At 41.4% G+C, this 27,741-nt stretch overlaps 2 protein-coding genes across 3 annotated transcripts; one reads left to right on the top strand and one right to left on the bottom strand.

Annotated features, from left to right (window-relative positions):
• Window positions 1–2,379: 2,379 nt before the first annotated feature.
• LOC107217286 (plastin-3) lies at window positions 2,380–18,460 on the top strand. Of its 2 annotated transcripts, none has more exons than XM_015654761.2 (3): window positions 2,380–2,670; window positions 14,155–14,585; window positions 14,867–18,460. In XM_015654761.2, the coding sequence occupies exons 1-3, from the start codon at window positions 2,620–2,622 to the stop codon at window positions 16,278–16,280; spliced, it is 1,896 nt and encodes a 631-aa protein (XP_015510247.1). In that variant the 5' UTR covers window positions 2,380–2,619; the 3' UTR covers window positions 16,281–18,460. The 2 variants fall into 2 exon arrangements, with proteins under 2 accessions (XP_015510247.1, XP_015510248.1); XM_015654762.2 differs by lacking the exon at window positions 2,380–2,670 and adding an exon at window positions 13,807–13,985.
• Window positions 18,461–18,552: 92 nt separating this feature from the next.
• On the bottom strand, window positions 18,553–25,122 carry LOC107217257 (vitellogenin). Its single transcript, XM_015654700.2, has 6 exons — window positions 25,008–25,122; window positions 24,057–24,775; window positions 22,291–23,933; window positions 21,741–22,207; window positions 19,892–21,646; window positions 18,553–19,801 (listed from the first exon to the last, which is right to left on the bottom strand). Exons 1-6 carry the CDS (start codon window positions 25,036–25,038, stop codon window positions 18,777–18,779), a joined length of 5,640 nt encoding a protein of 1,879 aa, XP_015510186.2. The 5' UTR covers window positions 25,039–25,122; the 3' UTR covers window positions 18,553–18,776.
• Window positions 25,123–27,741: the final 2,619 nt, after the last annotated feature.

Genomic DNA, 27,741 nt, shown 5'->3' with positions numbered 1-27,741 from the left:
TATTTAGTGTGTGTATTTTTTCCGATTGAAGGATGCACAAGCATTCGCACATGCATTTGATCGGTACATTCCTCGAATTATTATCGAAGTATGAGGGGAGGGGGACAAAGAATGATTCGTCCGAAAATATAATCCTCATACATTTCTTTTATCTGCAAAGCATAATTGTACCGTAGTAACGTAATCGTAACCATAAAACCACCGTGTGACTTTACAAGGGAAAATATCCGAAACGTTGTGTATACTCAGAATTTAATCGTACGCGGTGAAGGAAAGACCGGATAATATAACATAAGTGTATATTATATCGACGCGCGTGGTGACACATGTTTGAGAAAACGCATTTGCGAACTTCCTGCGAGAGCACGGGGGACGGTGTATATCCCCATCAATCACCAAGGAATGATTCATCCGTGGTCAGTCTTCCCGCGAGAATTGTTGAACAGAACGGAGAAGATGTATAATATTACATTAATCGGTTTGGTCACGCGTGTCGTGTCTTGCCTCATCGCAAAAGAGAAATGGAAACTACGGTAAATGCGTAATCATCCAGACGTTACGGACTAGGAACTGCCAGCGCGAATTGTACTTGTTCTCTGACTTTACTGCGACATGGTCAGCTTTTGGCATGTTCAGCGTTTTGAGAATAGCATCCCTGTGCTAATTACACAATAGTCAAATTTTTCAGTGGGACAGTGGGATGGTCATCGTGAGCGTTCCACCTCAAAAATTTCTATGCCCTTTCATTTGTTTCCATTTCCTAGCCTTATGACTTATCACAGTTTATTTGCAACTTTAAATGATCTTTGTTACTTCGTGATTTGTGATCGGCGACCCCAAAAACTCCGAGTAACAAAATTCAGGCCAAAATGTTGCGCTGAAAAATGTGTGACTGAAAAGGTTAGTTACGGCAGATTTTCCGTATGCGCGGTAAAATAACGTATAATTTTCGAAGGTTCAACGCTTTGAAAACATCTGCATCAGTACGCACCCTCCGGGTTAATTTTCGGCGAGTCACACCTGACGTCGTGAAACATCGCGACATGTGGTACGTATGCGGGGATCATACGCTGCGTCGTGAGTCAACGATTGACGATTCAACCCTTGCGCAAATTTGAATGGAAAAGTGTTGACACCTCTTCTCGGCACAATTGAGAATAACAAATGACAATCCTCATACCCAGCGGAGGATCGAGTGTATAATCTGTGCCTGACATTTTTCATTTTTTGTGAATGGGCAAGATATTGAATTGCGAAAATACCGAACATTCAAAAAGTCGACTTTTCAAATGTCAGACTCGTGCATTTTTCGAGAATTTACGAATCCAAATTTACCAACATCGACTGATCAAAGACTCGAAAGGTCAAAATTCCGAAACCCACTGACGATAAGACAGAATGGACAAAATACCGAAAGGTTCCAAGACGTCGGAAATGGATTTATTCTTTCCAACGTCATCATTTGTAGCTAATAGATGGCGTTATGCTTGTAAAGTGACACGAGGGCGCGTTACGTGAATGCGGAACAAAATTTAAAGTAATAATGTCTTAAATAAATTAAACGTACGGGGAAAAAGATTTACTCTATAAATGTTATTAAATAGATGTTGCCTATTCCTTTGCTTTCTTTTTTTCTCTAATGACACAGACGGTTTTCTAATGCAATGAGATAATCTTGATAAAACTAGCATCGAGTTGACGAATTTCACAAATCCCGAATTCTCAGGAGATTCGGTATTTCCTCCTTTCGGGATTCTGATCCTTCTGCATTTTGCGGATCGAGATTTTGCTCCTTCCGAAGTTTGATTTTTGAGAAATAAGTCTTTTGCTTTTTCGACTGTTCGAAGTATTAGCCTCTCTCAATTTTTTATTTCGGAACTTTCATTTTCCGATAGTTCTTAAAATACTTTTTCGAATAATAGAGCGTTCGCTTAAACGAATTAGCGGGAGCACAGTTATTTTACCGGGTGATTTCTCGAACATCCTAATTTCGGGTTTTCGTCCAGCCGACTTTTCGGTATTTGGAGATTCTGACCCACACCCGGGTGAGTCTGATCCCGCGCTTCGGGCTTTCGGCCATCCATCTCGTCGTCTGATCGCATCTTTGCGTATCTGATCAATGCAGGTATAATACACGAACACCGAACTAAAGCGCGTACCGATCGTAACAAAAATGCGAATACTGGTGCCATACGACATTATTGACACTCGTGGTGGCCGATCCGTCCGGCATATGTGTGCATGATAATAAGTGTGACTCAGTGGTGAGTTTGTGGCTGCGAGACGTCGGTATAAATTACGGTTTGCGTGTGTGTACGTATACACGCGCATGCCGCGTCCCGGTGGTCGGAGCTGTATATTCGTTGTTCGAATACGGAACAGAGTAAAATCCAGTGATCCAGTCATATCCGAGGCGGCGTGTGGCGACGTGCGCAGAGACAGAGTGTCGGTCCCGCTTTGCCCGGCTCGTTATAAGCAGAAACGCAGTTTCTAGAGTGGCTCGCTGCTGGAACGACGTTGCAGGAGGCTCCTGTTACCCGGAGTGAAGGAACGCTATCCGGTTCGAGCCGCCAAGGGGAACCCACCGAGAAGTGCCGCGCACTACCAAAAGCTAACAACATGGCGACCGCTATAGACGACAGACAGGAACTCCTCGAACAATTTCAAGCGGTGAGTTGAAATCGACTAACTGCAATTAATCGACGCGTTCTTCCTTTGTTTACCCCCGATCTAGGTACGCGTCGTTTTTACGTTTTTTATTTGTACCAATGCCGTCCCCCTAGCATTTATATAGGTATGATACATACCATTTCGTACCTCTGTCCGCTCTTCTCGCACGAACTTAAATCCTTGTCATTCATGTATGTATATTGATCGCTACCGTTATCACCCTTCCTCTCGCGAGCCGTCTTCGATTCAGCAATTATTCCTCCTACCGGCCCTCGTACCCTACCTTCTGCGATATTCGAGCGTGTATTCAACCCATTGTTGGCGCACTGGGCGGGCGCCAGGCGCCGGGTCCGGGTTATCCTCGTGGACTGCCATTATGACAGTCGATAACCCCGGGGATTGGGGCATGCGTCGAAATCATCGGGAGATGATCGCGGGTTCTTGCCGGAGGTGGGGAACGATGCGAGTAACCCTTTATTTCTCCAATTCCTGTATATTAAGAGTGCCGCAATTTCGAAATTCGTACAAAATGGCCGTTACGCTCCTTATATATTATCAGCAATACTAAACGAATTTACCTTTGTACAGTAAAAAGGTGGAGCGATGTTAATCGCTATCATAAAAATCGATGATTTTACTGCGAAAAAAAATTATCTTATACAAGTTCTACGATAACATAGAGTTTACCTAGCCGAAGATTGAATAGTCGTTTTTCGGTCACTGATTGGGAGTGAGCAGTGCGATTTACTGTTAAACTAATCAAGTATGCACTGTCACCGCCACGACTTTTTGTAAATTGAAACGTTGGAATTCTGTTGGACAAAAAGCGAATCAAAGAGAACAGCGATAAAAATAATTAATTCGCACGTATATAATTCACATGTGTCGGATCGAACTTGAGATTCAACTTTGGTTGTAATGTTGATGTCTGAGGTGTGTGAAAAAAATGTAATCTGCCTTCTGCAGATAAAAAAAAATTGCAAATATTTCGGCAACTATGATGATAGCATAATAGCACACACGCACCCATTCACAAATAGATGTCTATAATTATACTTCTTCAAACTAGCTGACGCTGTTCTATTCATCTATTCTTTATTCCTTTTATTTTTATTATCATCATTATTATTGTTCTTTTCTTGTATTTCGAACGGGTGACAATGCGGTGAGCATTGAATATCAATTCTACAGTCTCCTTGAACCATTCCCTACTACCAATTACCTGTTAGAACGCGTACGCTAGTGACATATACATATAAATATATATATATATATATATGTATGCGTACACATATGTAAGGGATACACCATTCCGCGATGACACATCAACGCAATGTTGTACTTGCATACCGATACGATATACAGTGTTTCGTATCACCTGAAATAGCAAAGTATGCAACGAAATGAATGATAAAAATAAGTCACATTCCTCAAATGACGACTCTTTTCACAACTAGAATGTCACATATATACGCGATATATTATAATATGGGATACAACATGTTATACAAGTCCTGTTATGCTACAATTTGACGTATAAATAGTGTTCATTTTTCTTCCATTAATTATTCTTACCTCGGCCATATTAAATTCCTCTGTTTACCTGTAATAAATACAGACTGCCTGGATAAATTTAAGATGTAACATCTTCTTTAATTGAGAAAATATATTTCGTGTTATCTACGTGCGGGTAGGTATCAATAAAATAGGCTTCCTTTGAAATCCCACTTTCATTTCTATTCGCGACAAGAGAAGATAGGCATAATTTTTCTGCAGGAAAAAATTTATTTCCCGCTTCGAATGTTGCTCGGAATGCCTGTGTAATATGATTTATTGGCACTATAAATTGGTGTAGCATAATACTTGGTTCGAAAAGTTGATCAAAAAACAAAAAAAAAAAAAAAAACAAAAAAATTGAACGTACAAGTGACTGATCGTTGTTTTATTGCTGCTTGGTTATGTGTGTTGTTACAAAATTCATGGCTCATTCGATTCGAGGTACGCGGTCCGCATGACCATAAATGGTTGAATACATGTAAGTATGTTTATCCATCGAGCTTAGGTAACTATTCTTATCGAGTCATAAGCCGAGGGCTATACATAGATATTTATCGCCTAGTTTCCATAGGGTAGATATTTTTAAAAGTCTCGACGTACGCAGAAGAACACAGAAAGGAATGGAAGATAATAGAACGCAACCGTGATCCTTATAGCCTTGGTTGGTACCACGTGTCTTCGGCGGCTGATCCCCCGGATCGCACTTGCGTCGCGGGGGCAAAAATCGTTGCTAATTTTGTCACTTTCAAGTACTTTTCGAGTCGTATTTAGGACTCCAAGACTGATTCGAGGATCTCGCAGTTTTTTTTTTTTTTTGTTTTTTTTTTTCATAGAAAAATTAATGCTTGTTATTTGTACCTCGAGTTTTTCACGTAAATATCGCACATGTACAAGCTAGTCTCGTTTTGAGCGCAAGGGGTGAAGAGGAATCACATTACGTTCTTGCTCCAGGTGACACGTGCCATTCTTTTTTTTATTCTCAGCTGCTCCTTGTTCATATTCATATCTTTTTTTTTTTATTTCCTCTTTTCAAAAACCGGTTGTGACCTTTCCCTCGTACAATGCATATATGTATATATAAATTGTGGTATACCTGCCGCTTCAAAGCGGACAAAAGTTTGTACAGACCAGATAGAAAAACTATAAACACAAGAGCTTACTATTGCTACACTAATTGTAAGCTTTGATCCGTCGAACCGAAACTTACATACGGAGTATGCCGAGAAACGAGAGAAGTATTTTTGTGAACAATATTTTCCTAGCTTTCGTCGGTCTCGACAAGTCGACAAATGAACCTTGATAATGAAAATTTAATTGTGACATGGTAATTGAAGAATTTGAAAGTAAATAAAGACAGATAATCCCTGTAATATTGTGCAAACTATACTCCGAGCACACACGCACATGTAAACAAGTCTAGTAAATAAAGAATGTTGGCGTACCGTAATTGCAGTGTATTTGCGATTAGCTACTGATAATTACTCGTACACACACAATGGGGTAACCGCATTTCTCGTGGAAAGGATAGAAATCTAGTTGAACATCTGATTTTAAGTAAAAACCTCGGTCAATTTGAATACCATCCTCATTTAGACAAATCAAGCGATCGACTCTCTTCTGTGACTAACTTCTGCGGTGGATGTGTATGACTAACATGTTGATAAAATGATTTCGACGAATATGCGTAGTATAACGATAGATGGTTTAATTATCACCATCCCAGTAATTTATAGAATCCGTCACCCGTTGATGGTTTGAAAAAAAAAATCACTCTCCTGGAAGTACGTGACCGCGGTCAATTAACCCACGAGTAGGTACATCAGCTGTTAAAGTTGCGAGCGAAATCAACGATCCCTTCGTCTCCTGATCTCTGGAGTAAAGAATGCAGGACGCATTTTCAGAACGTTCGCGGTCAGATCGCAACTAGGACTCTGCACTCCGATTTTTTGACTTTCAATTCTAGCGGACAGATAAATTGAAGCGGTCAGGAATGGGGCTGCTTTAGATGCGATCCTGCCGCATATACGTCTCGGAATTTTAGTCTGGCTCCTCGGCTGCATGGCCAGTCGAGCTTACTTCGGTTCAACGACCGATTACCGGTCCGGTATACACAGGCTGACTCTATTCTCACGTGTTTATCGGCAGGACGTTTAATTCCTGTGCCCACTTGGTGCGCTGTGCAGAGATCGTACAAGCGCCACTTGTGATTCCTCGTTCGTCTCTCACCTCAAAAATTCATCATTTCGGATATTTACGAGATCCTTGGGGTCGATGGAGCCGCTTCGACACTTCAAAGCGACGGCGCAAGAAACGCGAAAGAGACGACTTCTTTCCTCACATCCAAGCGATCCTTGTGTACATTCTTTAGTACAGTTTCCCCAACGGTGTATTGAACCTCCTGGATGCCCGTCTAATAGTCTATGGGAAACACTCTCCGACAACCTACTTTGAGCACAATACGCGATGGTTTGCTACTGTTCACACGTAAACATCCTCGGTTTGCATCCTGGATTCTCATGTGAACTGTGTACCAGCAATGTGGGAGTGTCAGGATGGCGTAACAACGATAGGAGAAATCGACGCGCTAAACATTGATTATTAAGAACATCAAACTTCAAACGGAAGAGAGCTGTGGTATTTTTTGTTATTTCCTGTAAACGTTTGAATACAAACTTATACGTATACGTCTGTACGTATCATACGCATGAAGACGTATCAAGTTTACTTTCCGATAAAAAAAAAAAAAAATGTAGCGGCAAGTGCTTTATATTGACCGTACATCAGTGCCGGAAATTTGTGCAGTGTCAAGAAAGTAATTAAACAATCAGCCTCTGTAACGGTGATCAATGTAACTATGTGAATCTCGGTAATTTATTACCGCAGCAACTGATCCATTCAAAAGTTGTGTCAGTTTAATTGAATTCAATCTCTGCACCTGTAGTTTCGCCCACTGTATAATATATCGCACGGATCCTGTTGAACGAAGTTTTAAATTACCGCTTACACTGTGTTTGCACTGAGCAACGGAAAATTCTAATTGGGAGTTAGAGCCCTGATGCAGAAGGCTCTTATACGCAATTGTTGAGTCAGAGCGGATGTATCGTCTTTCGTCGTGGTACGATTTCAGAAAAAATTTCGCAATCCCGATACTCGTATTTCGGCGGTGCGATGTTATACCGGTTTCACTGAAACCTAGTAGACTGCGTTACTCGTCTAGCAATCATCGCGTTGATTCACATACATATACTCGTATATACATATATATACATGTATGTATATGTATGTATGTATGTATGTATTATAAGTGTCCCATAGTTACATCCGCGTCTATCGCAAGCACTTCCCGTGGCGGTTCTTATCGTGGTTTAGCAGAAAAAAGATATTAATTCCTCTGCAGAAGTACTTCAACGTTACAATCACTTGAGTTCAAAATTATGCACTGATCCGAACTGCTTGTATGATTAATCTTTTAATAATACTCATAATTATCGTAATTTATTGTGAGCGAGATCAAAGGCTTCCCGCTAAGTCGGTAAGAGTTGATCGTGCAATCTCAAATTCTGATACATTCGATATTTCGAGTCTTCTTCCATCGATTGAATGGATTTACGGAATGAAATTTTCAGTACCTATAAATTTCCATATAGGTACGGAATAGGTTTTACAAAATAAAAATGATGGTCAAATATTATTTATGCTTTCAAGGGTCTATTGTGTACGAATTATGATATAATCTAGAAATATAAAAAAAGTCAAAAAAAAATATAAAACTTATTTATTGATTTATTGCAAAAGTAGCAGATGTAAACAAATTGTTGGAATTCGTACTTTTCCACGAAAAAAAGCATGTTCTGCTAATCTACGATGCAATTCGAAAGCCAATTTTTACACAAACTTAATACACACCGAAAAATTCTACAGAATCTTGTCAAAATTTGTGTTGTTACTATTGTTTGTTCGCCATATTGGATCAGCCATTTTGAATTTTCGAATTTTGAGTTCAGATTCGTAATCAGCGATCCTAAAAGCTCATGTGCGCAAAATTTCAAGTGAATCGCATGGAAGGAAAAATGTATGACAGGGTTAAGTATAGTATAAAATATTGAATCCTCGCGCGCTTCTTCAACCGCAAAACTACAACACTTTCGTGTCAAGGTGCAGCTTGTAATATCGGAGGACGAGCACAACGGGCTATTAAGTTTTTCTTAGTCGCGTCACGTGTGCTGCAACAGAAAACAAAAGCGAAACGTGATGCTGAAAAATAGTCTCGTGTACCGTAAGTTACGCGCTGCTTAACAGGTGCTTTAACAACACTTAATACTCGGTTGCGTGAACCTGAAATCAGAGTTGAGAAGCGTGCCACTTATACCACCACACCTTGAACATGACTTCGTTGCGATGAAGTTACTCAAAATCCAGAACCCGTTTGAACGGTGAAATTCAGGAAAACTGATGACCTGCGGATATGAATTTCATGCGTATGCGCTCGATGAGTGAGGCTGAAGTTGGTAACGTTGACGTAACGAAACATTAGGGAAAATATCATCAGTTCTCGACTTTAGAATGACTTTCAAGGAGTTGGCTTTTCCAAATAAGAGTATGTTTTGTTTGACATGGTTTACCAAATTTCAGGTATTGCCATGGGTGCGAAGAAACGATTTTTTCTAAACATGCATCGTTAAAGTAACGTTAGTAACTTCATCCTCATTTCGATGAGCACTTTTCAGCTGAAACCATATTTAATCGTGTAAGGTCGTCGTTCCCTGGTTTATAATCGAGAATGAGAAAGCCGGGATTCTCTTATCATTCGCTTACTCACGCGTTTCTGTATATTATTATACGGATGCTCGGACGGATGGAGAAATGATCGGACGTGGGAGTATCTTCTAATCAAAATGATACTTGACGAAGTTGTGAGAGATAGCCTGCCGTCGGAGAGCCAGTCATTCTTTCGGTACTTACGAACTGGTATGTTATGACGAATTATGGAATCCGGGTTAAGAGATCACTGCTGTTGTTCACTAGGTATATACCTGATTTTCACGTCGATATGATTCATCTTTGGCTGCAGGTTGTTCCATCAACCACGGATGACGTGTGCCTTGTTTGACCATGACGACTTTCCCGTTCAACAGTATTGTCCATTCTGAGCGTTTAACTCACTGATCGAAGTTGTATGAGGATGAAGTTAGTAACGATACGTGTTTGGGAAAAACCGTTAGCTCGCACATTTAGCATAGTGTTTGAAATTTAGTAAATCACGATAAACAAAACATACTCATATATTTCGCCTAGTCAACTCCTTGAAAGTCACTCGGTACTTTAATGATTTTCTCCTCTGACGTTTTGTTACGCTAACGTTACCAACTTCAGCGTTGCGAAGTTGTTAGGTATTGACCTCAGCCATTGATCAGCTACCTCCAAAGGCTATGGTTTCGTATTTTCTGGTTCGCCCGACCTCGTTTTTCTTCATAATAGGGTTCACGCTTACGGTACGCAACATTATGATATTACAGAAGGTATACACTTTTCTCAGGGATTAGGCGTAGTTCACTTGTTAAAAGCCTTGCGTCGAATGTGCTGGCCGATGGTTCTTTGAGAACGTACTTGTAATTATGCCGTGGTTCCTTTGTTTCCTCGTGCAGGAAACTTACTGCAGTAGTAGAAGTAGTAGTAGTAGTAGTAGTAGTTAAAATTGGTTAATTAATTGAATACGTTACTTTGGTTTAATAGCGTCAAGTTCATTGTTAGTTTCGTTTCTAATTCCTTGTACTTTTTGGCTTCCTTAACGACAAAGACCACAATCTACCTTAGCTGTACGAAACTCTAAATTATTTTTTCACTTATCGTTAGTACCTGTTTCTATAACGACACTTCATGTGCACTTCACGCATGAAATCGACTTCGTATATCGCACGCGGTTTTTACGATCGAGTACCTTGTACCGTGCCACATAGCATGTATTAAGTAACATTTGCGGTGTCGTGAATGAGTAAAAAACGGTGTTAACAAATATGATACGATACGGATGAAATACAGGGTATCGTTTTCTTGCGGGAAATAAATTTAAAAAAATGTTTACACACCATCGTTCCACACCATTCCAATCATAATTCACGTCCGTGAAGTCGGTGCCTTGTTGAAAAAAAGATTTGCAGTATTTGTAGTTCTAACATCTCGTTGAAAATTTCCAGAATTTCCGATAGTTCATTTCGTTTTTCTTCAATATATGTATATGACGCTAAGTTCCAGGCGTCCCCGATTTCATTCCTCAGACGAGCAACTGCAACAGCACATGCCCGCTTAAAACTCCTATGTAATTGCGTTGAGTTGCATCACGCTGTAACAACACTCGATGCACACTCACAAAATTGAATACATACCAACACCTGTTGTCGTTAGTGAATTTGAAACCGCTCTCGTTTGTGTTTGGCACACTAAGTGGAGGTAAATGTAGTGTGTATGTCCTAGTTCTTGACAAAGAAACACCGCCCTATGCCTCTGGCATTGACTCATCCGAGGATAAATGGATTGTTTTAATGAGCAATCCGACGAGGTGCGACGCAATAGGCATACCTATTCCATTTGGTAACTTGAAGCCAGTTTGATGTTATGAATGAACCCTGAGAGAGGCGGCAACAATACGACTGGTCTTAATTAAACGTAGGGTCAAGATGCTGGTGGCTCCGTTTTATCCAATAAAGATCCACTCAGGAAGCGTTTAAAGAAAGGATCTAAACTCTTATCTACGGAAGCATCAATTGGCCGCGAATGTATGAACAAGTGCGTAGTGTCACGATGACGAGTGAATGTACCACGGTACGTCCACGTGGTACTGCAGCCACTGCCATGTGTGAAGTAAAAATTATCGGAAAATTTGTGACGTTGTATGGGATATTAATATTGACTGTTAGTCCGCATCGTTGACAGTGCAATTTATCAGCTGTTGAACGAACAGTCTTGTTTGATCGTGATGCAGAAGTCAGACTTACGCATACACACTTACTTACTTACAATGAAAAAAGACATGCGAGGATAAGGTATGTTGCGGAGTCATCTCATGGTCAGCAGAACCTTATGTGGAGAGAATGAGAAAAACTAATACAGAGAGCTGCAGAATTGTAACGACAGCACGTTTCATCGAACTGAAAAGTCAGGCAGATTTCAGCAGTCTTACAATTGGGTGCGTAGGACGGCCGGTCATAAACGTTCCACTGCCAGTTTGGCGTCAAGAGATGCGTAGGCTCGACTTGTGTCTTATTTTGCATTCATTAAAGAACTTGCGTCATTGCGATGATATAATTACATTGAGATCTGCAGCCCACTTGCTATGTCAAAGTTAGGATTGGCGACTATTTGCTTATTCGACATCGTCGCTCTTCTCTATGCTGACTTTACATGGCTTTGAATAATCACAAAAGAGAATTGAAATTCTACGAGATTGAAGTTAGTAACGTTACCGTAACGAAACATTGGACTTCGAAATATGAGTATGTTTCGTTTTATGACGTTTTACTGAATTTCAAACTATTCCAAAATGGTGAAATAACGGTTTTTCATCAGCATAAGTCGCTACGATAACGTTACCAACTTCAACATGGTCAAATTCTCCAAGTCCAATTTTCACTCACAATCAGTTCAGTCGTATTTAGGTTTGTATTCAATGGCTCTTGCGTATATCTTATAATGCATGCAGTAACAATCTGTATATATGCGCTTTCCCGCATATCTACCGCCTATGTTGTTTGACTGACTTTCGAATGTTGATCAATAGCAGGGACACTCTCACTTTCCTGTAATGCGTCAACGGATTATCATTGAGAGTAGTTGATGTTATTCTAATTTTCAAAACTACTTTGAAACAAGAACATATGGGGAAAAAAATCAGAAAGATCAGTTAGTGTTCGCACTGTTTTACAATAACCTCTTAGAGTCTAATTGAGGGCTGAGAAGAATTTTACTCGTTCGTATTGTTCTCAGATAACAATTAACGTACCCTGCTTAATATTATAATAATTACAGCTCATGTTTGCGCATATTACTCGGGCGGAATTTTTCTCGAAGCGTGGAGAAGAGTGATTACAACGGGGATTGGAATTGGAACAATAAAAACCGTTACAAAGCGGGATTCGTTATACTTTTTTCGATCCGTGTTTACAGCTGTGGATGAGATTTACACAGACACATGTGTGCATCAATGCGTTTCAAACTGTTGTGATCGCGTCATCGGGCGCGCGACGACCTCGCTAGTATAGTTCATGATACAAGTGTGTTTATGAGAAATTCCGATCTCGTCGTGCGATGTCTTCGCTTTAAACAATTCGTAATTATTCGTCGTGGCGAAGGAGTGACTCACCCTGAGAAAAATCGCAAGGATCCCGACTGAAAAACATCCAATTATCGTATCGAGTGAAAGATAATGTAATATATATATATGTATATATACCTACACCGCTGTCCAACTGATCGCAGACTAACGGTTATACTAAAACTGATGAATTGTTCACAGATCTATACCTACCAGAAATCGTTTGCGGGAAAATAATTATTGTTAGGTCGCACAACGAATTTCAAATCATGAATAAATAATGTTAAAAAATATATTATTATATATTTTACTGACTACGAATAACTGTGATTCAAATCGAGCTTAGACTTTGCCCTCCATTTGAAGTCGGACATCACGGAATCGATTAAGGGACGCCGATGTAAGATTATCCAAACTTTTCGTGTGTCACGCGGTGTGATGATTTTCCAGCAGATAGGTTATAGCTCAGATTCTAATTGTTCTAAAATCTCGTTTATTCTCAATGATTGACGAAATCTCGTATTTATTATACAGCATGCGATACTCGCGATTATAAACGAAGAATAAAAACAAAAAAAAAACGCCGATATCATCTAGGATTGTACAGCACTGTTCAAATGCAGATGGCAACTACTGGTCAACTTCTAGTCCACGTGCCACCGCGCAACCTTGTCCTTGGTGACAGGCCAGGTCTGTAACCTCGTTTCAAGAGTTCGTTGTATCAGAGAGTTCGTTTCTCTCGGATAAACTGAAGTGAGAATGATCCGAGCAAACACTACGTCGATGAGTTTCCATTTTTTCTCTTTTTTTTCATCCGCGCAAAAAATGACAACGACAGTTACACGGCATGATTTGTATTCGCTGACTATGACCGAGTTCCAAAACAGTTCTTCTCCTCCCCGTTAACTTTGATAGCCAAAGATTTTCCGTTGATCGGTATTATGTGTAATAAATCATTCACCCCAATTGTACATTCTTTCCCAACCCGCATAGTAAAAAATATTTTGCGAATGACCGAGCGTACTTCATACGAAAAGATACCTACTTCCAAACATCAAGGTTTAATCAACAGCTTCCATCAATTGATAAAATCTTGTTCAATCGTGTAATACTCTGTCTTATCCGCGTATGTGCGTGGTGCTGTAATAAAAACTAGAAGTGTATTGGTTCCCGGTATTTTTTTTTTTAATTTTTTTTTTTCATCGAACCTCCGTATCAATGATAACGTTGATAAGCAGCTGTGTCTGTCCGACTGTCGACTCACTGAGTGCTTTTGCAAGTTTCAATTCGGTAGAGTTCCGCGAGAACATTTTACTCAATTCTTGTCTTCTAGTAATACAATTATTCAGAGTGCTTAAGAACAATAATAGTAACAATGGAGATCCAATCGATGCAAAAATGGGATGTCATGGACGAATATTTCCAAGATTTTTTCAATCTGTTTAACTCAGTAAGTTGTTTTTGATATCGTCCCTCCGGGTTGTCTCTAGTAATTAACATTCGACTCGCAGACAGTCAATAAACCTTCGCAATGATAGAGATTAATAGTTTATTAGCATGACTGATGATTTTATAGAGACGTGAATTATTTGAGAATCAATTTTACCGATTTGTTGCAGATCGATCAAAATGGCGATGGTTTCATTGACTTGGCTGAGCTTAGAACAGCGTTGGCCGTATGCGGATTCAAAATGCCCGGCTACAAAGTTCGCCAAATGATTGAAGAGTACGACGACAAGGAGAGACTGGAGCATAAGGGACGATTGTCCTTTGAGGAGTTCGAGAAATTATGCAAAGAGCTGAAAGCTAACGAGCTTGGGTCTACTTTCAAACAAGTTGTATCTAAGAAAGAGAATTTGGAAACTCTCGGCGGTATTTCTGACGCTTCGAGCGAGGGAACGACCCATTCAGTAAGGCTGGAAGAGCAGCTGGCCTTCAGCGACTGGGTAAATACAAACTTGGGCTACGATCCAGACCTCAAACATCTCCTGCCGATTGATCCAGAAGGAAAAACCCTCTACGATAAGGTCAAGGATGGAATACTCCTGTGGTAAGTCAAGATTATCGGACACGCAGTGCTGAAAGAATTGTGTACACCATTAATTGTAAGATAAGATAAAGCATATTTTCAGGGCTATCAGATAAAGAGGCGCGGTTTTGAGTAGTTAATCCATTTGTTACATGAACGGCTTACTCTTCATATTCGATATATTGAAAAGTCTTGATCAAATCCCTCCGGATTTGGCAATAAAAATTCCATGACTCATCCGCTTTATAATTTCACGAATTCAGTTGAAGTGCATGTCTAATTTTAAAACGCGTTTGTTACAGTAAAATTATAAACCATTCCTGCCCGGACACGATCGACGAAAGGACTATAAACAAGAAGAATTTGACCCTCTACACGAAGCATGAGAACCTGACGCTAGCTCTATCATCGGCCCAAGCAATTGGTTGCAACATAATAAACATTGACGCACACGATTTGACGAAAGGATCACCTCACCTAGTCCTCGGACTCTTGTGGCAGATAATCAGAATCGGATTATTCAATCAAATAACCCTTGAGAACTGTCCAGGTTTGACAACGCTGCTGCAGGATGGAGAGCGGATCGAGGACCTACTGAAGTTGTCGCCTGAGGCGATACTTCTGCGATGGGTGAACCATCACCTCCAGAATGCCGGAATAGCGAGAAGGTGCAACAACTTCCAGTCGGACATCACCGATTCGGAGATCTACTCGCATCTGATAAAGCAAATAGCTCCGGCAGACGCTGACGTGACTCTGGAGGCTCTGATGGAACCGAACCACAGCACGAGGGCGGAGATAATGCTGCAGCAGGCCGCGAAACTTGGTTGTAGAAGTTTCGTCACCCCGAGCGACGTCGTCAACGGCATTTACAAGCTCAACTTGGCCTTCGTTGCGAATCTGTTCAACAACCATCCTGGCCTGGACAACCCTGAGACCGTGATCGAAGGACTGGAATCACTGGAGGAAACAAGGGAGGAAAAAACGTATAGAAATTGGATGAACTCGCTGGGCATTTCGCCCCATGTGAATTGGCTGTACTCCGACTTAGCCGACGGTCTGGTGATATTCCAACTCTACGACATTATCAAGCCTGGCACGGTCAGTTGGAACAAGGTTCACAAGAAGTTCACCAAGCTCAGAAAATTCATGGAGAAGTTGGAGAACTGCAACTACGCTGTCGACCTTGGTAAACAGATGAACTTCTCGCTTGTCGGTATTGCCGGGCAGGACATTAACGACGGCAACGCGACTCTGACGCTGGCTTTAATATGGCAGCTGATGAGGTCTTACACTCTATCGATCCTTGCCTCGTTGGCCGGGAACCAGGGCAGTCCGATTGTTGAGAAATCGATCGTTCAGTGGGTCAACTCGAAGCTTCAAGCCGCGGGGAAGAGCAGCAGCATTAAGAGTTTTCAGGACTACAGCATATCCGACGCGAAGGTGGTTATCGACCTGATCGACACGATAAAACCGGGGATCATAAACTACGAGCTGGTAAAGGAGGGCGGCACCGAGCAGGAGAACCTGGACAACGCAAAGTACGCGATATCCATGGCCCGTAAAATTGGGGCGAGGGTTTACGCCCTGCCCGAAGACATCACGGAAGTTAAACCAAAAATGGTGATGACAGTTTTTGCCTGCCTAATGGCCTTGGACTACGTACCAAACATGGACTCCGTCAAGGCGAACAACGGCGACGTTATCATCCAGTAACGAAGCGGGGTTTTTTTTTTTTCAACACCGCGTATGTTATCTTGTACACATCAAACCATCCCTGGAGCAACGCCGCCGCCTCCCGCATGGCTTGTTGCTACTAAACGTAAAAATTGTACATACGATATTATTATATATTTAGGATAATTTAATTATCGTTATCAAGATGAGAGGCGAACACCCAAATCGGGTTTGTCACATATTCTCTATCGCGTCAGCATGACATCGTGTGTTTCGAAAATGTAAAATTGTATAACAAGAAGGAAAAGAAAAAACATGCAAGAGTATCTCGTAGCGAAAAATTACTCACAGGATATTTTGTTGCGAAAATCTTTCATCTAAAGAATAATAACAATAGGTATTGCTCTTGTAACAATATTCGGGATATTTCTTGCCTCGTTGCAATGCTTCGCAGTGTACAGTGTTTCACGTTTTAGTAATGCTACACTGTGCGGCGACAGCATCGTAGTACACGTGTTAAACTTTTACAACGGGTTTGTACACCTGAGGAAAGTCGAGTTTCACTGGACCTTAATGGGCGAAATGTTTGTGCCCACATTATGATAATCATGTTCCTCCAGAATTCAATAGTAGGCTATATTTATATACACAATTTCCAATTTTGTACTGCTGCATATTACTAAATCTATAATAATAATAGATTAGGGCTGGCAGTTGAAGAATTTAAAATAACTCTATACTAAAGACCAGAATTCGAATAATTGTACATTCAATGTCATTCTGAAACCTGCACTTATTGCATGTTACCTCTCTGTTTCACAGTCAGTTTAACTGAAAACGAATACTTTAATATACACATATTGGTTCTTACTTTGAAATCGAATTTCATCGCTACTTACTTTGATATACCAATACGTTAATACATAATATCATAATATTAATATTAAAAAGAAAACATTTATTGTAAAAATGTTACAATGGTAATTAATTAATTCACACGTAAATATGAATTTGATATCCATATATTTGTATGATGAACGTGAGAGTGTCGCGACAAATTACAATATTCATAAATTTATGGATGTTTATACATCAATTTTTGTCATATGAAAACATCTTTCTTGTTTTCTATTTAATCAGCGAGGCGTGCATTGCTGATATACATTCCAAAAGTCACTTCCCAGACACAGTCGCGAAAATTTTTTGCCTTATCAATTGAACGGGAATTAAACAAAAAATTGAACCAAATTTTTCATTTTTCACAGTAATTTGTATGTACTGCTGTTTTCTATTGTATTTTTTTCCTTTTCTTTCTTTGTGTTCGTTCTATCATAGGAAATATAACGTCGGCGGACGTGGATACAGACAAGAAATAGCCCCCACCGCCCCCAGTCGTTCCTTCTGTGATTGACAATGAAATGACAAAAGAGAACAATGTATATGTATAGCCTCTTTAGTACGATATGGTTGGAGTTAAGGTTACAACATCAAATTTTTTCAAGAATTCAATTCTTCATTAATCAACATACTATTTGTTATTTAGCCAGGTTTGTCTATCAAGAATGTTTTTTTCTTCGTTCATCAAAATCCAGCGATATTTTTTTAAACTAATAGGCTCTAATGATATTAGATGCCACATATGTCGTATACGAGCTGTAGACGAAGGCCATATTTAAAAAGTGAGAGATTTCTTGAGTCTTGGGCATATTGCAATTTTGCTATTTGAAAATTAAGAGTTAAAAAGAAAATTTTATTATAGTTTTGGCTAAAAAATACATTTTAGTCATTTTTAGTCAAATATAATGATGTATGCATGCATAACTATTACAATGAGAACGAGACGATAATCCACAACGTTTTGACTGCGACAAAACGATTCTTAATTATTGATTATTCCAATCATTGTAAGTGAATACAATTCAATTACGACTACGATGCAGAAGCATGATTTGATTTCGATTAGAATTCATTAAAATTATTAAACCGGTGATCTTGAGGAAGACTGGAAAGATACAATTAAGTAATCCGTACGTCAAGATCGCGAACCCTAATATATTTCCCAATGAGACAATTGAACGGCGCCGCGGCGTCATAAATTGTTATGAGTAAATTATTCAGACTGTGTGTCGAAGCCAATGCTCGTCTCTTCGTATGCCGGTATAAATAGTAGGTGTAATTTAATTGTAATTTAAATAAAGACAAAATTATCTAAAAAAATAGAATCTTCTACTGTTGATATTATTAAACTGAGTTTGTTTCCAAATTATAAGTTTGAAGGTGAATACAAGTTAACAGCTCATAAGCGATCACGTGATATGCAATGAAAATTTTTATTCAATATAAATACATGAACTTTGTAATTTTGTAATTTCGTTTTTTTTTTTCACTTTCACTCGAATTAATTTTTAAATATTCGATAACATTGTAAGTTCTATACTACTATACACATGTCCATAGGTATTGCAGTCGTCATAAAATACCACCAGTGTACAACGTCAGATAAGTGATGAGACGCCGTACTTTCGAAGATGTGATCTATGCGGGAACACAGCTCTCTGGGACGGAGATCCTGGTACTCTTGTTATGGGGTTTCTGGCTGAAGTCAGGGTGAGCTCCCTGATCGATGCGCTGGGCAAGAGAATCGGCGTAGCTGCTCTTCTCAACGCAGTGCATCTTCACGGTCTTTTGCTGCTTGCTGGTCGGCTTGCAGCCTGGAGCGCAGGCGGCGACTGGCCTCTGAGAGAAACACACCTGGCCACCCTCTTGAGTCACGCTGGTTCGATAGGTCGTGCAGCTGCCACGTGCCTGGCTGTTCCTTCCGGAAAAGTTCTGATGTTTGTTACCGCGAGAACTTCCCATGTTCCTTCCACGTCCGGCATCCTGGTCGCTCACGACATTACCTAAAAGAAGGACTTTGCGGTAGCACTTGGCTTGATCAGCTTTGCGTGCGTTCTCTTTTGCAGGTCCTTCGCAGCGGTCTTCATTGGTAAGAGCATAGCTGGCGGCGAAGTACTCTGGCTTCTTCAGGATGCAGTTTTCTGGAGTGGTGAAGTCGTCATGTTCTTCTCCGGTGAATGTTCCGCAAAGTCCACGGATCTGGTCGCGGTATTTGTTGTTTAGAACCAGCTTCATGCGTTGTCCGTCGTAGGCAGCTTTGACGCCGAATGTCTCAGAATGAATCACGACAGCACCCTGCTGTCCGAGGTAAGCCTCAAAATCGTATTCGTCGTCGTCGTCGTCGTCGTCATCGTCGTAGCGGTAGACTTCGTGTTTTGAAAGTTGGACAGATTGGCCGTCAACCTTGATGGAGGGCTGGTTGTTGTTCGGGTACATGTGGATTTCGGTATCTCTGAGAACCAGTTTGCATTCCCTTTGCTTGTCGCTGATATCACGGCAGACTGCGCTGACTTCCATATCGTCGGAGATACCTTCATCGTCGTCGTCGTCGTCGTCATCGTCGGGAATGGCTGTCATCACAACGTGCCAGCAGTTGCCAAGTTCGATAGGGTAGGTCTTGTTGTCGAAAGTAGATGCGGCAGAGTGGTCAATGACGCAAGTAGCTGTAAATGAATTCAACAAGAACGTTATGTTGCGGCGTTGATGCACTCTAAAAAAATTGAATATGCTTTTCGAATGTATCGTTAACTCACGATTGTATTGCCCGGCAAGGACTTCCCTTCCAAAACGACGCTGAGCCGATTGAACGGGGTCTATGGCGAGGAGGGGAGCTGCCCACGCGCTGATGTCCAGATCTGTAATGTTGGCGTCGAAACCAGGGGCGTTCATGGTTACGTTAAGGCTTTCAAAGTCGGGTGACATTTCGTATTCGACATCGATCTGGCCTTCAGCCTGGTTTTCGGGATCGACATAGTTTTCGTAGGCGTAGTGATAGGTCAGGTGGCGAACAATGCTATAGGCTTTAGCGGTGATATTCTTTACTGTGTCGGGAATCTGCTGGTACTTGATGGTGAAGCTACCTTCATCCAAAGAGTTTGCGCGAGCCGTAGCGTTGCGGCAAGCTGGCAGAACGTTGTTACCCTCCTGCATCTCTTGAGCACATTGCAGAACCATCGGGTCATCTTGAAGATACTCTCTGCGTTCGTCGGACTGCTCTAATTTACCTTTAATTTGTACTCTTGCGCCAGACTGGCAGTTTTCACCGAATTTAATGTCAACTGCGACTTTGGTTGTTGGCTCGGCCTTCAATGCCTGGGCGAAGTTCATGCGTGGGATTTGAGGACTCGAGCTTTGAGCGGACATGCAGACCTCGTAGTTCTTCTGCTGTGCAGGGTCACTGCCGTAATAGAAGACGACTCGGCTCTTATCGTCAACGAAGCTGCTGGCCACAGCGATAGTGGCTGCAAATTGCGCCTTGTTCTTACCCTGGAATTCCGCACCGAAATCGTAAGCCCGGGCATACGCGTCTTTGATCCCGGAGGCAGCCTCCCTCAGGAACTGCTCTTGACGCTTTTCACTGTCAGGTTCGCGGCTGTGGGGTTGAGGGGCTGAGGCGTTGCTGTCGGAAGATTGGTTATCATCGTCAGCGGAGCTCTTACGGCCTGCCGGGTGTTGGTAAGCTGACTTTGAAGCTGAACTGCCGCTCTGTCCCTTCGTGTAATCGGAGTAGGAGAACGTAAGTTCTACGGCATCGTTGCTGCTTTGTTTAGCATCCCAGATCAAATTGTAATTGGACTGTTGGATGCTTTCTACGTCTGAGGAGAAGATGTAAGATGCCAATGGATCTTCAGACTCAACCATCCTCAAGGCCCAATTGCTTAGCTTTTCAGGTTCATCATCACTTTCAGCTGTGAAACGGAACACAAAACCGGTAGACTTATCTCCAAAGGACCACTCTCGGTCTTCCGAATCGTCACCATCGATGGACTGGTAACCTTCCTGTTGGGAAGCTGGTTTTCCATTGAGAAGATCGTACTGAACAGTGTATGGCCAGCTGCTGTAGTGCACAAGGTTATAGCTCTTATCCTGGTCAATGGGCTCAAGGTTCATGCGGATGTGGCTATTTTCGAAATCCAAATCAACTTCAGCGCTCAGTGGCACGTTGATTTGGAAGTTCTGATCGTAACCAGCCATATGGTGACGGTGGCTGGTGGGGTTGACAAAACCGAATCGTGCGATCATCTTTTTGGAGTAGACGGCATGAATTTGGGCACTAGCGTTCACCGCAGCAGGAATAGAGATCTCATGGGAGGAGCCGCTGTAGTCACCTGGGTGTGCTCTAGCACGTACTTCGCCGCCGATTTGTACAAGAGAAGGAGTCTTCATGGTGTAGACAAATGGCAGACCCATCGCCGTTGGGAAAATGACGGTCACTTCGTTGTCACTGTACAGTTTGGTGTAGTTGAATTTCTGGCCATGTTTCAAAGAGGCTGCGGCTGACTTGACCCCTAAAAATATTTATTGCCATGATAAATCGTTCGCCGAAGTAGAAACTAAGTTATCTAGGAAAACTACATTTCTCAAATTATGTACTGTACTTACAGCTGGGGAATTGTTTGATGGTGTTGTTATCGAATGCCATGAAACGGTCGGATTGAAGGAATCCGTCGATGAAAATATGTCCTTCGAGTTCTTCGTCGTCATCGGTTTGGATGTTTAGTGCACTCAAAATGTTTTGAGGACTGAACTTGCTGGACTTGCCTTTGCCTTTCTGGGCATTGTCATCGTCATTCTCGTATTGGTCGTAGAGAACGTCGAGCAAATCATCAAAGCTGGATACCGCGGCACCATAGAAACTAGTGGGCATTACGAATCCACCTTTGTTACGTTTCAAGGCACCAAATATAGCCTGAGGGGCGATGCTGTCCTGACTTCCGATCCAGCTAAGACTAGCTTTGTAAGCAGCATTCAACTCTTCGTGAACATAATCGTGAAGCCAGCTTCGGGAATACTGGATACCCATGTATTCGGGATTTAGCATATCGCGTGCAGCACGTGCGTTCGCAGAGCTACAAAGAATAAGTCACCATGAGTCATTACTACGGTAATCTGATAATATTATTTCTCTTTTTGAGATTCTTTGGGTACTTACTAATCAGAATCGTAAAGTTCAGCTGCTGATTCGATGACAGACTTGACGGCAGAGTTGACCTGGTTGTTCGTGTCCTCGTTGGTGAATTGAGCCATGCGTTGGAGCATACTGGCGGGTGGTTTGGTTTTCATCAGCTGGAAGACTGCAGCGGTACGAACTTCAGAAGATTCACCAGTATTTTGGTAGATCTTGTACAGTACAGCGCGTGTTTGCTTCGGGTACAGTTCAGCTAAGTTGGCCATACTGAGGACCATGGTCAGGCGTTGAAAGTTTGTGGCATCCTCTTCACCTTCTAGGTATGGTTCAAAAGCAGCGAGCATCTTAGGGTGACCGACTTTACCAAGAGCACGGATGAACACTTGAATTTTTGGACTGTAAGCTTCACGGATAGCGCTCTTCATTTGATTCTCGAGGTAAGGAATCCATTTGTTTTGAACAGCTGGGTTGTTCTTAGGGGAGAGACGACCGTAACTGTGCACAGGATAGCGATTATGGGCCGAGGCGTTGTTTACCTGCGATTCACGTACGAGATCTGCGAAAGCCAGAATTGCTGTAGAGTTGAGGTAAGCTTGTTTGGTGACTTCTTGGCTGGTGGCAAGCTCAAAGAATGCATCCATGTACTCAGAAGTAGGATCTCTGGTGGTCGCTGGCAATACGGCGATCAATTCCGCAGCTTCAAAACCCTTGACCTTCTTAGATAAAATCCAGTCCTTGATCACAACCAACGCAGGTCCAGTACCGGCTTGAGCAACTGCGTCGCGGAAGGCTGCCCACGAAGCACACTTGATACTCTGGGTTTTGCTATCCTTATCACCTGGGCATTGAGAGGCTGGTGTGTACATCTTGGACGCGGCCTGCTCGATCTGCTTCGTATTCATGGTACGTAGGCGGGTAGAAAGGGCAGCAAACTTTTCAAGGGTATCTTCCTTTGGGATGCTACTCGGTTTTTGAAGCTCAGCGCCGATCTGATCAGCGAGTTTCTTGGTGTAGGAAACTAGATCCATGTGATCTACAGTGACTTTGTCGCCGACGAAGAAAAGCATGGGAAGGTCAGGAGCATTTTGCAAGGTAGGTTTTGGCAACCAGTATTCCTCGCTGCTACTAAGGCTGTCACTTTCGCTTGAGCTGCTGGAACTTGAGTCAGAGCTATCGCTTGAGTCATCATTAGCTGCACGAGCTTGACGATGTCCACGTTGGTCATTGTACTGGTTTGGATTCGGGTAGCGACCATAGTTGTGTTTGTATGGCCGACCCTGACTGTGACCGTTTTCTTCCGAAGACGAGGATGACGAAGAAGAGCTAGAGCTTGACGAAGAGGAAGAAGAGGAAGAAGAGGAAGAAGAGGAAGAAGATGAGGAGTCGTCATCATCACGACCGCTGTTTCTTGAGCTACGCTGACGTTTGTCGTTTTCCCTGTAAGGGATGAACACTAGGTCATCCATAGACTCTGGGTTGGATGGAGATTTGGGGCTTCCAGAAGCAGAATCGACTGATTGCAGGGTGATGTTCAGCCTGCTGACAACCATACCCTTTTGTGTGTTATGAATAGTCGGGCTCACTATAATTTTGTTTGTGGTGACCGATGACTGGATGGTGAAATGATCCAGACTTCCAGAAATAATCACACGGCTGACAGACGATTTCTGCAACAATGAAAAACCCCCTTAGATATGTTGATAAAAATTTGAGCATAAACGCCCCCCTCTATTAATATGCACCGGTGCACAAGTGGGTCGAAAATATTTACAGTCAATATATGCACTTACAGAGAGCAGATCACCCATGGAGTTGCTTCCAGCTTCCCAATCAGTTTCTCCACTGAAACCAAAGTGGTAACTCCTACGATTTCCACAGTTACTGAAGTTACTCGTCTTCACAATATCAATGATCTGTCCATCTCCCTTGAGATTTGGGAATGGAGCCAGCTCCGGTTTAGTTTGGAGCACGAATTCTGGCAGAGGGCTAACGTCGTAGAAGACCTCACACTCGCCGGTAACAGTATCTTCCATGGTCACGAACGTGGCGTAGGCGTTGTTACCTTCGGGTTCCTGGTTGTAGCGAGATTTTATGGCGTTCTCACCCTGCGTATCAACTTGAAGTTGACTGACGATGGACTTGATAATGTTGACCTGGTCGACTGGCAGAGACTTCTCAACGATAAGGTCGTCGATCGCGCCATTTTTGAATTTGATCTCAAATGGCTTTTCGCTCAGCGGGAACTGCTGGAAATTGGTCTTCTTCTCGGGTAGAGGAGAATCCCATCCACCAGGTAGCTGAGCGTGAATCTCTGCGGACTGAGGACTGTGGATGCTACAGCTCAACGAGTCGGATCCTTTCGGCTGACACTTGAGCTGAGCCTTTAACGCGATACCGGTGTACTGATCTTCGAGTTGGTGAAAAGCCGCCAATGTGCGACCACGCACCTGATAGGTGTATTCTTGGCCTTGCTTCCAGGCATTTTGATTGGCCGCGGAAGCGATTCCAACTACAGGACAGAGAAGGATTTTTTTCAAACATGTTAAAATCAATCTTGTTTGACGAATTACAAGCTACAATGATTTTTCAGCTTTCAACTTTTACAATCATAAAAAAAAAATAGATTTCACCAATTATGATGTAATCCGAATACATTACTGTGCTATGCTTGTGAGTTTTGTGACAACAAGTCAAAATTGAATAGTTGCAAATAAAATAATGTGTATACATCAAGTACTTACCAAGGAGACACAGAAGTAGAGGAGACCACATTCTGCTGCTTGACGTCCAGTTGGAGTGATGAGTACCGATTTTGCAAGGGCTTTTATACCGATTCGATTGATCTCTACGACATTTAACCCTTCAATTCTGTCGACTCTAGCAATAATCAGTCGACATAGTAACAGTGTATCAATCTATGCCACGCGTGGCAATTTTTACGAAAAACTGCCGACTTCCTTTCGCATGTTGAAACTCTGACCTTTCTGTACCACCGGATGCTGCTCTCGATAACGATTTGCTCTGATGCACTGTTGTCGAAGCGTGAAACAAACATCTTGACCGCAGTTCGAATGTCTGCGATGGTGTATTGGCACAGTACTCTTTGCTCACCCAAACTCTGATCAGGTGCGTATTCTCATTTCTCATTTATTGTCCAATTTTCTGCAACGAGTTTAAGATCTCAAAAATTTGTTTTGTCAAGATTTCCTAGACAATAGCTTTTTGAATTGTTCTGTTTTTCATCCGTTCTTTTCAAAATCTAATCTGAACCCTATAAAGCATCCTCAATTTCTGTGAATCTTCAATCATAAGCTTCAATTATTGATTTTCTATTTCCTTATATGTGTTTTAGTAATTTTTATCGATTAGGATCTAGTTCAGCGGACATTTATCAAAATCTTGAAAACGTCGCAAAAAATTAATTCCACCTTCTATGTAATCTCAACTTGCTGAGTGAAAAATTCATTGATATGGCATGGAATGCCTCGTATAATATTTTTTGAAGCGGAATAGTTTGCTTCAAACGGTAGTCATATATTTTATCAATTCGTAATATCGATTCGCATTCTCTGATAAATACTATATTTAAAATTTGAAGTCAAATATGATCTACTTATATGACATTATTCTATCCATTTAAGTATTTTATTCTTTCAAATCACTGATAATTTGTACAGCAACAAGCGCATGCTTTCAACGACAGGCAGATATTCAATTTCTACGTATAGGAAACTGGAATAACAAAATACATTACAAATACTCAAAAATCGATTTTTAATCAGACAAGCTTATCATCTAAACATCAGAAGATTTGAAGGATCAAGTTGTCATCTTTCGCATTTAATTGATTTTGAAAGTTCGACGAAAGCTAGAGAAACAAATCGGGAAATATTCTCGGGTGTTTTTTTTGTGTTGAATTACTTCTTTTAGAAATGAGCCAAACTGCATCACGGGGAAAGTTTTGGGTATCCTGCAAGTATTTGAAAATTTCGATAATTGAGGGAAGTAAATTTTGGAGCTCGGACGTAAGTCTCCTTTATGCAATCTGAGTATATATTCCAAAGTTTATATTCTGGTAGCAAGAAATATAAACATAGATGTGTGCATGCAAATTGCGACCGATTGCAACTGTGACTGCAAGTATGAGTCACCAACATCATCGACACGTAAGCCCCGCATAAATGGGCGAACAATCGAATGCCTTTAGAATGATAGTATACCCAAATAATTCGACAAACTTTCACCGTCGAAATCTAAACTACCTGCATGAGTATGAAACATGATACCGAACCTATCGTCTCTGGTCCGTTGGTAAGAGTAAATATTCGTAAATGTCATAGATATAGAGAAATTACGTAGCGGCTGCAGGCAAAAAGAAGTAAGGCGATTCTATGACGCACCGGCGAATGACGATCGATCAGGGATTCCCGGAAAACCACAAATACGTCCGTCGGGTTCTCTGTTGATCATTTATAATCTTTTACGTCCAAAAGTCATTGCGTTCCATTGAACCGCCACAGAAATACCCGCGAGGCACAAATATACGGATAACAAATGAACCCTGAGAGCGAAAATTTTGGTGACGAAATTGAAAAACACAGAAAGAAATCAAATAAAGATACGGTTTAGCATAAGCCTAGCGTGACTGTGCGTAGGAAAGATAGATAATTTCGATAATAAGCCGAGTCAGTTTCAGCGAAAAGGTATCATCGTGCCGGTTTTTCTTTTTATTATACATATAACAAAAAGGAAAAAGCGAGCCTGATCAGCCGACAGAAATATAACGAGCTTTGCAAATTAACGTCAAACTTTAACTCTACCATTACACGTGATGTAAAATCGTCGGCATGTGACTCGCCGGGTGCAGTATATTTTTCATTTCGCCAACTCATACCTATAATGTATTTACAGTGTACGTTTACTTCAAGAAGTCAAGACAGGCAAAAGCCAAAGCTCAGCTAATTGGCTATAACGTGAACCTTGAACCAACGTCGTTAATGATAATGTATTTAATGATCGTACAATGTATTAGAACATAATAACCAATAAGTAGGTCGAACGCGTTGAATGTTAAAAAATTACCGATAGTCAATTATATCTACGCATACCATTATACACATACAGATTTTCATATTATACCAACGGATGCGCAAAGGAGACCCCTAATTATAGGCAACTTTGAGTACACGCCCACTCTGAGCAACTCCGAGTTTCGCATCAGCCGCGTGCTAACAAATGAACAGTGGAGTTACTCAGAGTGGACCTCACGAAAACGTACAAGCTTGATTTTTGTTTGTCACGATTTTCTCGAGGTATATTTCATATGAAATAATTGTCAAGTATATGAAATAGGCGTACATTTTTTGACAAATCCATTTCCGCTATTTATTTTGTGGAATTGTTCTCACATTGTAAGGAAAACGGAAATTTTTAAACATGTCCAAAATATACGAAAACCGTTCAAAAAGTATTTCT

The sequence above is a fragment of the Neodiprion lecontei genome, chromosome 5, assembly GCF_021901455.1.
Source record: "Neodiprion lecontei isolate iyNeoLeco1 chromosome 5, iyNeoLeco1.1, whole genome shotgun sequence".
Taxonomy (NCBI): Eukaryota; Metazoa; Arthropoda; class Insecta; order Hymenoptera; family Diprionidae; genus Neodiprion; species Neodiprion lecontei.
The sequence above is the reverse complement of the archived record's forward strand: the minus strand, read 5'-3'. Positions and strand labels throughout refer to the sequence as shown.

Excerpts from the sequence above, each read along its gene's own strand:
- LOC107217257 (XM_015654700.2), bottom strand. The coding sequence starts at position 25,038 with ATGTGGTCTCCTCTACTTCTGTGTCTCCTTG. Across the intron at positions 23,934-24,056 it reads CCATGGGTGATCTGCTCTCT|AAATCGTCTGTCAGCCGTGT; the intron begins GTAAGTGCATAT and ends TCATTGTTGCAG. Across the intron at positions 21,647-21,740 it reads CATCAAACAATTCCCCAGCT|GGGTCAAGTCAGCCGCAGCC; the intron begins GTAAGTACAGTA and ends AAATATTTTTAG.
- LOC107217286 (XM_015654762.2), top strand. The coding sequence starts at position 13,911 with ATGGAGATCCAATCGATGCAAAAATGGGATGTCATGGACGAATATTTC. Across the intron at positions 13,986-14,154 it reads TTTTCAATCTGTTTAACTCA|ATCGATCAAAATGGCGATGG; the intron begins GTAAGTTGTTTT and ends GATTTGTTGCAG. Across the intron at positions 14,586-14,866 it reads AAGGATGGAATACTCCTGTG|TAAAATTATAAACCATTCCT; the intron begins GTAAGTCAAGAT and ends CGTTTGTTACAG.